Consider the following 14113-nt stretch of genomic DNA (forward strand, 5'->3'; position numbering starts at 1 on the left):
CGGAGACCGATTTTTTCCGTTTCTGAGCAAAAAATTGCGATTTTTGACAGATTTCCAGGTTTTTAATTCCGGAAATCGGTTTTTGAAGACAAAAATTCCGATTTTTACTGATTTTCGAGATTTTCACGTCCGAAAACCGATTTTTTCGTTTCCGACAGCTGAAATCGCGTTTTTCGACAGATTTTGAGATTTTTAGGTTCGGAACTCGATTTTTTTCGTTTCGGAAGGAAAAATTGCGAATTTTGACAGATTTTAGTTCTGGCAATCAAATTTTTTGGTTTCCAGAGGCAGAAATTGCGACTTTTGATAGATTCTCGAAATTTTTAGATCCGGAAATCCGGTTTTTTTGGTTTTTGGAAGCAAAAATTGCGTTTTTTTCGACATATTTCCAATGTTTTTAAGTCTGAAAACTGATTTTTTCCGTTTTTGAAGGAAAAAAATCGATTTTTGTCAGATTTTGAAGGCAAAAGTTGAGATTTTTAGTCCTAAAATCGCAAGTTTTCACTTTCCAACGCTTTTTTTCTCCATAAAATAGGTTAAAACAAGTTTTTCTCTTATCAATAGATCATTTTCCCGCATTTAATCACTTTTTCAGAGTTGGTTTTTGGCTTTTTTCGTTGATTTTGTTGTTTTTTGTGAATATTTACAGATTTTTCTTTTATTTTTTATTAGTTTCAATAAAATCTCATCATTTTAATCAATTTTTTCTGTTATTATTGGTTTTAAATTCCGTTGTTCGATCACGGTGACTGAAAATCATACTTTTAACTTGTTTTCTCTCAATTTTCAGAACAAAATTTAACATTTCAGGACCATTGAGGAGGAGATGTCAGAAGCTCCCAAATGTAAGTTTTAGTTTATATTTTTGATGCCTCCTCTAAGAAATGCTGCCAGTTAGTATAGAAAACGAGTAGAAACGTTCCTCTATTTCATTAGCGGGAGTATTTTCGAACAGTTTTCGCTTTCTTATCATGCTGGCAGTGGATTCTTAGAAATGGCAGAGAGAAGGAGGGATTTTCCGAAACAGTTCTCGTTTAAAACAACCAAAATTTCGAAAATCCCTGCTCTCTAAATTCCAAACAAAATTGTTACGCCTTTGCTAATGAATTTCTAAGCTTCAGGAGACTTCTTGACGGCGACTGCTGCGCTGCAAATTCATGTGAAGAAACCGGATGACTTTCCGCTTAGAGTGGAGACTGTTGTGAGTTTTCATGAGAAATATCGATTTCAGGTGTTTCGGGTGGTTTTTTGATGGTTTTTTGTGTTGGAAATGATGGAAAATTATGAGAATTGACAAGAAATTAAAAGAAATCTAGAAAATTTTCGGAAAAAACCGATAAAAATCGGTGAAATATCAGTTTTTTCGGATAAAAACTATTCGGGTCACTTTCAATAAAATTTCGCTGCGGAAATGATGAGAAATTGGAGGGAATTGGAGGAAATTAGTGGAAATCAGTGAGAATTTTGAGAACATTTTTGAAAAAAAAACCGATTTCTCATCCTAAAGTTTGAAATATGTTGATTTTTTACTTGAAGTACTCTTTTCGTTAAGAAGTTTATGAAAAACCAGTATTTAGCTGCAAAAATCTGTGAAAAACTCAAAATGTTTTATGTTTTTTGACACTTTTATGTATCAAAATGCTTAGCAACAGGCTGAAATTGCAAAATTCAGTCCCAAAAATTGTCATTTTTGTCAATGTTTGACAGTTTTTATCACTTATTGTGTGAAAAGTGATGATTTGAAAATTATTCTTTCCTATTTTCATTTTTCGGTCACATTGTTCACAAAATCCCGATTTTTCTATTAAAAAACTTCCAAAAAGTGTAAAAATTTCATAAAACTTCAATGTTCCATAATTTCCGATCGATTTTTTTTTACAAAAAACAACAAAAATTGCCATTTTTCCCAAAAAAGTCCCAAAAATCCTAAATTTTCTTGCAGAATGAGATAAAATATTTCGCTTTTGGCGATTTAGCGTACAAATCTACCGCGGAGATCGACCTAGATGACTTCGACGGGATGGGCCGGAAGTTAACTCTTGATTCGATCCTGTTTTTCATGAAAAATCAAAAAGGAAGTCACACACAATATCTTAAGGAGGCGAATCACCAAAAAATGCAATGCATCAGTTTGGTGTACAGGTAATCGACTCAAAAATGGTGGAAATTCACTGAAAAGTAGCGAACAATTGCTCAAAATGACAAAGAGTCCGTCATTGATAAAGACCACTGAGTTTTTGTCTGACAGCCGGTCGAAATGAAGGAATGTTTGCTTTTTTTTCAAAGATTTCCATTCGAAACAAACTCATCTTGAAATATTTCTTGCTGTGCTCTCCAAAAATCTCCTAAATTTTGTTTTCAGACAGAAAACAAGGTTTTTCCGCTTGTTTCTATGCTGAACTATCCAAAACTATCTGGCCGATTTTCGTCCCAATGAAGCTTTAAATCCACTGGAAAGTGGCTAAAACTTGCTCAAAATGGCATAGATTCCGTCAAAATTGATTGAAAATCTAAAATTTTGTTTGGAATGGACGAAAAGTAGGCGAAAATACAGGGAAAGGCTGCAAATTCTGTAAATTCCGCTTTCTGTAATGCTAAACTATACAAACTCCCCGTTTTTCTGAGTTTTTCTACACCCAAAATTACTATTTTAAGCAATTTTTGACCGAAAAATCTCTCTTTCTGTCAAAAATCATCAATTTTGTTCATTTTTTCAGTTCCGTGGTGAAGGATTTCCTAGACGGCAAGGCTCCTGAACAATACACTAGGCTCACTACCAAACAAGAAGCGCCACAATCCCTGAGAAAACTTCTGAATCAGCGCTCCACAGCGGAGCCAGATGAGAAACGAGCGAAACTCGATGTCATCCCAACGACATCCGGACCTCCGAACGACGTAAAAATGGAGAAAAGGGCAAAGTCTACTCCTCGAAAGAGTGTTGCAGAGAAACGAGCCCAGATCCAAGTATTGATTGAACACAGGACGAAGAGTCTCGTCGATTTTGAAGAACATAGTGAGTTTCAGACGCGTCACAGGCACGCCAGACAGTCCGAAATCAATGAGAATTGGGCGATTTTCAAGTAGAAATTTCACTTTGAATCATCAAATTGACTTATTTCGAGGCAAAAGACGTCGAAGGCGCGCCAGCCACACAGTTTCGTCTGAAAACGTCATAGAAACGCGCCACATGCACGCCAGTTAACTAAATTCTAGAAAGCGTCAAAGACGCGCCAGACTCGGTTATGAGAGCCAATTTTGACTGAAAACAGTCTCAAACTGAGCTGAAAAAAGCGTGAACGGTGCCCCAGATACCGATTTTAGCGGAATCTGATGATTTTCAGCTAAAAAAATGCGTCACGGGTGCGCCAGACTCTCCAATTCGGCTTTAGGAGCGTCACAGGCACGCCAGTCTTGATTTTGATTGAATCTGGCGACATTTAGGCTCATTTTTGTGAAAAATTTGCTGGAAATGCGTTATTTTCTTGATTTTCAGTCTTTTTCAGTCAAAGAAATCTCATTTCTGAAGCTTTAAATTCGCTAAATCTGTTTTTTTGCTGCAAATTCCGCTTTTTTGACCAAGAATTGTCAATTTTCAGCATTAAAATTGGTTTTTTACTCAATGTTCGTCTAAAAATCCGATTTGCAGCTCTAAAATTCCAGATTTTTGCATAAAAACGTACATTTTCTCCGAAAAACGTCGACTTTTCTGTTCAATTTTTCACCAAAATGACTAATTCTCACCGTTTTGTCCCGAAAAACGCGCCACAGGCGCGCCAGACTCTTCATTTTGGCTAGAAGAGCGTCACAGGCGCGCCAGGCTCATTTTCAGTGAAAAATTGGCTGGAAATGCCCATTTTTCATGAGTTTCAGCCTAATTTCCTCTAATTTGCAGAGAAATCTGAATTGAGGCGTCAACCACCGTCGATTCCGTTCATCCCGAATCCATCGACGTCATCTGGAATCTCTTCTGGAGGATATAGTGAGTTTCAGACGCGTCAGAGGCACGCCAGACATACGAAATTGATGAGAAGTGGGCGATTTTCGACTGAAAATTCCACTTCAAACCTTCAAATTTTCAAAATTGGCTTATTTTGAGGCAAAAACACGTCTTCGGCGCGCCAGTCGTTGAATTTTGTGATTTTCTGTCCAAAAACGCGCCATAGGCACGCCAGTTAACTTTAAAAACCTTTTGCCAGCGTCAGAGGTTACTGTTTTTTTCTCGAAAAACGCGCCAGACTCTTCATTTTGGCTAGAAGAGCGTCACAGGCGCGCCAGGCTCATTTTCAGTGAAAAATTGGCTGGAAATGCCCATTTTTCATGAGTTTCAGCCTAATTTCCTCTAATTTGCAGAGACATCTGAATTGAGGCGTCAACCACCGTCGAATCCAGTTGTCACGAAGCCATCGACGTCTTCTGGTGCCGCTTCTGAAGGACACAGTGAGTTTCAGACGCGTCACAGGCACGCCAGACAGTCCGAAATCAATGAGAATTGGGCGATTTTCAAGTAGAAATTTCACTTTGAATCATCAAATTGACTTATTTCGAGGCAAAAGACGTCGAAGGCGCGCCAGCCACACAGTTTCGTCTGAAAACGTCATAGAAACGCGCCACATGCACGCCAGTTAACTAAATTCTAGAAAGCGTCAAAGACGCGCCAGACTCGGTTATGAGAGCCAATTTTGACTGAAAACAGTCTCAAAATCCGGTGAAAAAAGCGTGAACGGTGGCCCAGATACCGATTTTAGCGGAATCTGATGATTTTCAGCTAAAAAAATGCGTCACGGGTGCGCCAGACTCTCCAATTCGGCTTTAGGAGCGTCACAGGCGCGCCAGTCTTGATTTTGATTGAATCTGGCGACATTTAGGCTCATTTTTGTGAAAAATTTGCTGGAAATGCGTTATTTTCTTGATTTTCAGTCTTTTTCAGTCAAAGAAATCTCATTTCTGAAGCTTAAAATTCGCTAAATCTGTATTTTTGCTGCAAATTCCGCTTTTTTGACCAAGAATTGTCAATTTTCAGCATTAAAATTGGTTTTTTACTCAATGTTCGTCTAAAAATCCGATTTGCAGCTCTAAAATTCCAGATTTTTGCATAAAAACGTACATTTTCTCCGAAAAACGTCGACTTTTCTGTTCAATTTTTCACCAAAATGACTAATTCTCACCGTTTTGTCCCGAAAAACGCGCCACAGGCGCGCCAGACTCTTCATTTTGGCTAGAAGAGCGTCACAGGCGCACCAGGCTCATTTTCAGTGAAAAATTGGCTGGAAATGCCCATTTTTCATGAGTTTCAGCCTAATTTCCTCTAATTTGCAGAGAAATCTGATGTGATGCGTCAACCACCGTCGAATCCAGTTGTCACGAAGCCATCGACGTCTTCTGGTGCCGCTTCTGAAGGACACAGTGAGTTTCAGACGCGTCACAGGCACGCCAGACAGTCCGAAATCAATGAGAATTGGGCGATTTGCAAGTAGAAATTTCACTTTGAATCATCAAATTGACTTATTTCGAGGCAAAAGACGTCGAAGGCGCGCCAGCCACACAGTTTCGTCTGAAAACGTCATAGAAACGCGCCACATGCACGCCAGTTAACTAAATTCTAGAAAGCGTCAAAGACGCGCCAGACTCGGTTATGAGAGCCAATTTTGACTGAAAACAACCTCAAACTGAGCTGAAAAAAGCGTGAACGGTGCCCCAGATACCGATTTTAGCGGAATCTGATGATTTTCAGCTAAAAAAATGCGTCACAGGTGCGCCAGTCGTTGAATTTTGTGATTTTCTGTCCAAAAACGCGCCATAGGCACGCCAGTTAACTTTAAAAACCTTTTGTCAGCGTCAGAGGTTACTGTTTTTTTCTCGAAAAACGCGCCAGACTCTTCATTTTGGCTAGAAGAGCGTCACAGGCGCGCCAGTCTTGGTTTTGATCGAATCTTGGGGTAAAAATGCTCAAAAAGCAGCATTTTTTGAGAAAAATTGTTCAAAATGCCTCATTTTACATGATTTTCAGCCTAAATTCCATGTAATTTCAGAGCCAGAAATGCGTCCACCACCGATTCTTCCATCAGTTGTCCAGAAGCCATCTGGAGCCAGCGGAGCCAAGAGAACATCCCGATCGCCGATAATCATCGTACCGGCTGCAATGAATACGATGATTAATATGTATAATGCGAAGGACATTCTCGAGGGATCAGGATACGTATCTGTTGATCAGAAACGGAAAGAATCGAATAAGAAACCGACGGATTTGGTCATTCAGAGACAGAAGAATGGACAGACTTGTTAGTTTTTATGCTTTTTTGAGCCGAAAATCATTGAAAAATTGAGCATTTTGAGCGATTTTTGACGATTTTGACTGGCGTGTTTTTGACGCGTTTTCAGACCGACTGGCGTGTTTTTGACGCGTTTTCAGACCGGAAAATGAATAGTAAAATTGAGCCAAACTCATCAAACTTTAAAGATTTCTCTCTGCCATCAGTCTGGGGCACCTTCGACGCGTCTCGATAAGAAATAACTAAAAATGACTAGAATTTCAACAAAAACTGAAATTTTGTGTCCAAATTCTGTATTTCCCTCCTAAAACTCTTAAAAATCTCATTTTTGGCTCGAAAATCGTGTCTGAAGCGACTTATCTTCGATGTTCACCTGAAAATCACTCAAATATATATCAGTTTTTAACTATTTAAAAAAATATGCATATTTTGCTCAAAAATCATCTATTTTCCACCCCAAACTCTTTTGTAATCTCATTTTTGACTCCAAAACAGTCATTTTTCTATAAAAACTCTTCGCTTTTCCTGTCAAAACTGTAAATATATTTCAGACAACATTCGAATCATTGACAATCCGGAAAAGATGGCACCAGAAGATTGGGATCGAGTGATCGGAGTGTTCGTAATGGGCGTGGCTCAGCAATTCGAAGGATGGAAATGGAATGGAAATCCGACGGACAATTTTGCTCGTACTGCCGCTTTCTATCTGTACTCCGATTTGGACAAACCGTTGAATCAAGTGACGCAATTGGATGTTCTAAAGATTCCGATATCTTCGACGAAGAGACATATGGATAACCTACAATTTTCACAAATATGGGAACGCATGGAGAAAAAAGTTCTACTGTATAAACCATACCTCGCACAATGTCTTGGATTATCAAAGTGAAGTGAAATAACCCCCGAAACCCCCATTTTTGACCCTAAATTCTGTATTTTTTTGACCCAAATACCCCCAAAATCGTCAGTTTTGAACCCTTTTTTGTGTAAGAATCGTCTTTTTTCTAGTTTCTGACTGAAAATACTACTGAAACCCACTTTTAACCCCTAAAATCGTCATTCTCTCCGTATTTTTAGCTGAAAATTCACTATAAAATCCTTTTTTTTGACCCTATAATTGTATTTTCTGACACAAAACCCCAAAAAACCCCAATTTCACCGTGTTTATCTTTTTGTATAATATTTTGTATATATGAAGTGTAGGATCTGTCTGTGAATTTGTCTGTCTGTTTTTCAGAATGTCCGCAAATTTTTCGAGGAATGAAGGGGAGAGCTCGGGCAAAACTCGAACCATCGCCCTTCCATCCGCTTTTGAGATTTTTGATCCTAAAACTATCGCATCCCGGAATACGATGGTTTTTTTCGAAAAAAAGGAAATTTTCGAAAATTCACACGGTGAATTTTGAGATTTTTCACTCTATCTAAAGTGGAAAACAGGAAGAGCTGAATGACAAATTCCTCGATATATCCAGAATCAGCGCGTCAAGAGCTTTCAGAAAAGTACACACAAGCCTATATTCTGACTAGGGAATGGTCAGGACTGACTTTGGAGTTCAGCAACGAGACCTAGCAGAATCGATAGATAATCGAATTCTGATGGGAAAGCAGTTTTCAGAAACTGCTGACGACCCTCCAGAATCCAGATATCCTTGTCTGAAAATGCAAATTTAATACATGTGATTTACTCGATTTTCCACCCAAATTTAGCTGTATTTCCCCCCAAATATCACGGCACCCGAAGATGTTCCTCGGCCAGCGATCGGTGGTCGAGGGGTGAGCGCGTCTGTCTGTGAAGCACGCAATGCTGGTTCGACCCCCGCTTTTTCAAACTTTTTTTGTTGTTTTTTATTTCGCCTTTTTGTACTTTTTGAGCCGTTTTTCAATTAAATCTAACCAAGACTGCGAACCATTCTGAATAACACAAATTGCTTTGAAAGTTAAGCTAACTAGAAGTGACGGCTGATGAGAGCAACTATCGGAATATTGTCTATAGGAAGACGATTCGATTATGTCCGATTCGCAGTCTTGGTTAGATTTAATTGAAAAACGGCTCAAAAAGTTTTAAAAAAATGGTGAAAAAAAAACAAAAAAAGTTTGAACAAGTGGGGATAGAACCAGCATAGCGTGCGTCATAGACAGACGCGCTCACCCCTCGACCACCGATCGCTGGCCGAGAGGGATGTTCAGGTGCCGTGATATTTGGGGCGAAACACAGCTAAATTTGGGTGGAAAATCGAGTAAATCACATGTATTAAATTTGCATTTTCAGACAAGGATATCTGGATTCTGGAGGGTCGTCAGCAGTTTTTGAAAACTGATTTCCCATCAGAATTCGATTATCTATCGATTCTGCTAGGTCTCGTTGCTGAACTCCAAAGTCAGTCCTGACCATTCCCTAGTGAGCAAATTGGGTCTCGACGCGATTTACGAGGGTTACTGTAGTTTTCGTGGTGGGACCCAAAGTGAACGGAACCTAGGCTTGTGGGTACTTTTCTGAAAGCTCTTGCCGAGCTGATAGTATATTTCTTGTTAATAGTAGTCTAGAATACCGAAAAAAGTCTTGAAAGCTCGAAAAGTTAGGGCATGATTAAAAAAATTGTTTTTCAATTTCCTACTTTTTTCACGATTTTGAGATCTGGTGGCCCAGTTTGGGATCCTAGATCACTAAAAATGCGATTTTTGGATTCAGCGAGTCGAGAGCTTTCAGAAAAGTACCCACAAGCCCTATGTAGGGTCTCGACACGATTTACGGCGGGGGTACTGTAGTTTTCGTGGTAGGACCCAAAATGGGCGGAACCATGGCTTGTGGGTACTTTTCTGGAAGCTCTCGACTAGCTGAATACGAATATCGTATTAAAAATTGTTTCTAGCCAAATAACGAATTGAAAAATTTGAAAAAATAGACTTTCGATTTTTTTTTTTGAAATTTTTCGAAAATCTATAACTCGGTCAAATTTGAGGCTTACAGAGCTAAAACCACAAAATGCGACTTTTACAATTTGTTTCTCACTCGAGAGGATGGTACTGTGGCATCGATTGATCGGGATGAGCAAAATCTGATTTTCAGTTTCGGAGTTTGGCCGGATTCCAAAGGAAATCAATACTAATCTTGTTGAAATTGTGATATTCAGAATTAGCTCGTTGAGAGCTTTGAGAAAAGTACCCACACGCCTAGGTTCTGACAACTTTGGGTCCCACCGCGAAAACTACAGTAACCCCGCCGTAAATCGTGTCGAGACCCAAAATGTTCAGAATATAGGATTTCGATAAAAATAAATGAATGTACTTATTTGCCAAATTGAGTGTTCCAATATCGTAAGTTCTCTCCGGTGTGTATCCCCAAGTGATATAGTCGTCCGGAATCGTGATCCCAATTTTCTTATTAGTTTGAAAACGTAATATTAAGATTCAGTGAGTCGAGAGCTTTCAGAAAAACACTCACGAGCCATGCTTTGAATACTTAGGGTCTCAACGCGAAAACTACAGTAATCCATGAAAAACTATTTTCGCTGCGAGACCCAACCCCAAAAGTATTGCACTGTGATATTCAGATTCAGCTTGCCAAGACCTTTCAGAAAAGTACCTACACGCCCCGGTGCCACCCATTTTGTGGTTTTGGGTCCCACCACGAAAACTACAGTACCCCACCGTAAATCGTGTCGAGACCCAAAGTGATCGGAATCATGGCTTGTGGGTACTTTTCTGAAAGCTCTCAGCGCGCAGATCCCGAATTTTGTGTTTGTAGTGGTTTAGAATCCCAAACTATGCCACAAAATTGCGAAAACAATTTTGGACAAAAAACATTTCGCGGACTCACCGACAGTGTGCTCCACCGGGATTTTAAAACTAGCAATAACCGGGTTTCCATGAAAAAACCGGTGAAAATATTCACCGGTTTTCACCGAAAATCACCCGTGTTTCACCGGGGAAAAACCGGTGAAAAAACCGGGTTTTCCCCGGTTTTCACCGGTTTTCAGCGGAGTTTTTTGAAATATCACACAACCAGATATTTTAAATCTGGACGTTTCGCAACCGGACATTTCCAAACCGGGTAACACTTCGAAACTAAATAATTCATGTTGCGAAACGTCCGGTTGCGAAATTTCCTGTTTCTAAATGTCCGAATTTTTTTTGAATTTTTTTGCAAATTTTCGTCGAAAAGTGTGACTATTTTTATTGTTTTTTTGAATTTTTTTTCTAATTCTAAATTATTTTGAAAAATTTTGAATTTTGAACTTTGGCGATAATTTCCCGGGCTTTCGGGCCGGCCCGGGCCGTGCCATGACAAATATAGCAGAAACTAAATAATTTCAGTTTCGAAAAGTCCGGTTGTTGTCCTGCTCTTTCAAATTGTGGTGTTTGCGTCATCAAAAAACCGGGGAATTCCGGTGAAAACCGGTTTTTGCCAAACTTCACTCCGGTTTTTATTTTTATAAAACCGAGAAAAATTTCACCGGTTAAAAAAAAACCGGGTTTTCGCCGGTTTTTTCACCGGTGGAGCACACTGCTCACCGATATTCTCGTTTTTCCGTCATCAACTCCAACTTTGCCGAGCCGATATTCTCACCAAAAAAGCGCGCCAAATTCAAATTTCTCGTTGGCGCTTGAAAAAATTTCGACAAATCACCGGCCATCCAATGATAGATTAGACCTGTTATAATGTAGGCTTGGCATCCATATGGGCTAATTACCAATTCCGTGCAATTAAGACTAATTAAGTTGTCGACTTCAATCCATGATCTACCTCTAATTATCAGAATATCGATTGATTTTCGAAATTCGATTAATTGCAAGCCCGCCGGAATTTCGTTAGTCTCGATTACCTTGGGGCATCCGTGTTCTATAATAAATCGATAATCGTAATTATTTAATTGATAATTGCAATTATCGATAATTAGTTTATAATTAGCACCATCCTGTCTCTCTTCTATAAAATCCATCAACCATACAGTATCCCTACCGGTTACTGTAATTTCAGTCGGATTTTTTATATTTTTTATGGAAAATAATTCCGATAAATATTCGAATATCGTTTTTATTCCTTTGATCTCGTCATCCCAATAAGTTTTATAAAATCCATAGGTTTTATGTAACTCCATTCGAATTCTGTTCACATTTTTCGAATTTTCGGGGGCGGGGCTTAAAAGAACAAAAAATTTGAAATTGTCGACGTATCCCATTTGGATCTTCACATATTTTGAAGTTATATGGAGTTGGAGACTTGATTTTTTGACTTGGTAGGTTTTAACAAGGTTGAATGATTTACGGGAGCATAATGACAGAGGGAATCTAGAAATTAAAAAATGTGTTTTTACTGTTTTGAGATTTTGTGGCCTAGGATGGGATTCTAGGCCAATGAAAATAGTCTAGTTGGATTCAGCGCGTTGAGACGGTTCAGAAAAGTACCCACAAGCCCTATGTAGGGTCTCGACACGATTTACGGCGGGTTACTGTAGTTTTCGTGGTGGGACCCCAAGATCACAAAATGGGCGGAACCATGGCTTGTGGGTACTTTTCTGAAAGCTCTCAACGAGTTGAATTTGAATTTTATATTCAAAATTATCTCTAGCCAAGTTACTCTGAAAAAACTGAAAAAATAGATTTTCGAATTTTTCGAAAAGTTTCGAAAATCCATAACTCGGTGAATTTTAAGGTTTTTAACTTGATCTAAAGTGGGAAACAGAGAAAACAAGTGGGAATTTTTTGTAAAAATAAATTGAATCGTAAATTTCAATTTCAGACACATTTCAGATTGATTTTCAGCCAAAAAACATGAAAATTTCTAAATTTTTCCAAACCTAGCCATGATTATACTTTTCTGAACCGTCTCAACGAGCTGAATTCATTGGGACTACTTTCAATGGCCTAGGATCATCAGCTAGGCCACCAGATCTCAAAGAAAACTCACAAATCCTCAAACTCTATGCACTTGAAAATCTCCATTAGAACAACTTGCGGAAATTGTAGAATTGAAACGGGTGGCATCAGGAAGATAGTCGAAATGTCACCGAAAAAAAGTTATTGAAATCAATACAAGATTCTTTGGACCGCGCGTTATACACAATGAGAGAAGGGATGTCGTGCTAATGGGGGCTGGTAGACCACTCACAGACCGTCTTATTGATTTTCTTCACATTTTTTCGAAAGCGATGACACCCCTGCCTGTTCTCCATTCTACATACTTCCCTTATAGCAGCATGGGGCTTATTTTGAGCCGTTTTGAGTCAGAAATGCAGTTATCACACCGGTTTTCAGGAGAAATAGATGTATTAATCACTTTAGAGCAGGAATGCAGTACCAGAAAACCGATTTTCCTAGAAGGCAACCTAGACTTCCCGGATTATCTCATCTGTGAGGTCAGAATCGATATTCTGTTTATTCTGCCTCTTCACACCAGAATATTCTAGACTACTGCAGGGTTTCCCCGCGCAAACACCCTTCGGGAATCTTTTGTATCCGCTCACTCTTTCTCCATCATTCTCCTTCTCCCCTCAAGAGGCCCTTGCCGAGGGTCTTGTGCATGTATTGATTTTCTCAGTATTTGCTGTCCGTTCACTCATTCGCCCATTCTCGGTCACTCCCTTTTTCCAGATGCCAGCTCTTCCGATTCTTAAACTCCCGATCATCGTTTTGATGAAGATTCTGAGATCAATCGATATTGAGACATTGTAAGTTAAGATTCCCTTCCATATCCAATCCAATTCTTCTATATTTTGCAGAATCCCCATCTCATTATGCTCTCGTAAAATGTATTACCTCGTTAAGAACTTTCGAGATAAATCGATTTCACTTAAACTCAGACTGGACGGAGGAAATCCAAGTGTACCCGTACAAGTGTTGACACCGGAAAGTTATTGCCACCAAGTTGAAATTGTCACAGGAAAGTATGGAAATCTGGAACAAGTTAATTTCAATGGTCACCTGGTACCCATCGATCGTTCGAGAGAGGAAGGGGACTGGAAGACTTATTGGAATGATAAAGAAGAAGGAATTCACTCAGTTTTGGATTATCTATCGGATCTTTTTGGAATTAAGAAGATCATCAGAATCACATTAAACTACCGCAATGAAGTCTGGCTGTTGAATTTAATTGAAAAGAGACAAGGAAACGATTATGAACTGGAAATACATTCGAGATTAAGTGAAGAAGACTGTCATTTCATACTGAAGAACTATCATCCGAAAGGAATGAGGGTTTTGTCGTTGAACCCGGGAAACTTTCCAATTTCACAATACTTGAAACCACTTGAATTCTTATTTAGTCACTGGATGTTATCGATTACTCTCGATGATGTACTTAACACAAACTGTGAGGAACTAGTTTTACTACATAATGAGTTCACAGAGTCAGAAATCAAACGGATTCTTCAACACTGGGCTATCGGAGGGTTCAAACGACTCAAGTTTCTTGGTTTATATGCTAAAGACTTGAATTTGGGTCACGTACTTGAAGATCTAGATGGGTTGACTCACTCTCGGATGACAGAAAAGAGGGCGTATATGTAAGTTGGAATAGTATTTTGAAGAAAAACAAACATTTGTGAATTTCAGATCATCAACTACTAAAAATGTCAGTTTTAGTGATTATCTCATTACCCGGAATGATGGTGTCGTCGCTTCTTTTCGATATTACGACCGAACAGCAAGAGTTGCATTTGGTGTTTGGCCGGATTCAGAGGGAAATGAATACTAATAATCATAAATCATTATTGTCTTTCACTGCATTCCTGCACTAAAGTTACTAATAAATCTATTTCTGTGGAAAACTGCTGTGATCCTTGCATTTCTGACTCAAAGCGGCTCAAAATAACCCCTGCTTACAAAGGAGATGTGTAAGGTCAATG

General features: G+C 39.0%; 2 protein-coding genes across 2 annotated transcripts; both read left to right on the plus strand.

The window, feature by feature from the left end:
* Positions 1 to 868: 868 nt before the first annotated feature.
* On the plus strand, positions 869 to 7158 carry GCK72_015841 (uncharacterized protein; the record flags this gene model as incomplete). The annotated part of the gene is made up of 9 exons (XM_053731166.1): positions 869 to 893; positions 1122 to 1201; positions 1943 to 2142; positions 2718 to 3013; positions 3893 to 3979; positions 4351 to 4437; positions 5317 to 5403; positions 6030 to 6278; positions 6821 to 7158. 9 exons carry the CDS (start codon positions 869 to 871, stop codon positions 7156 to 7158), a joined length of 1449 nt encoding a protein of 482 aa, XP_053585938.1.
* A 5702-nt stretch (positions 7159 to 12860) lies between these two features.
* GCK72_015842 (uncharacterized protein) lies at positions 12861 to 13962 on the plus strand (the record flags this gene model as incomplete). Its single annotated transcript, XM_053731167.1, has 3 exons — positions 12861 to 12937; positions 12989 to 13771; positions 13821 to 13962. The coding sequence occupies 3 exons, from the start codon at positions 12861 to 12863 to the stop codon at positions 13960 to 13962; spliced, it is 1002 nt and encodes a 333-aa protein (XP_053585939.1).
* Positions 13963 to 14113: the final 151 nt, after the last annotated feature.

The sequence above is a fragment of the Caenorhabditis remanei genome, chromosome IV (assembly GCF_010183535.1).
Source record: "Caenorhabditis remanei strain PX506 chromosome IV, whole genome shotgun sequence".
NCBI lineage: Eukaryota > Metazoa > Nematoda > Chromadorea > Rhabditida > Rhabditidae > Caenorhabditis > Caenorhabditis remanei.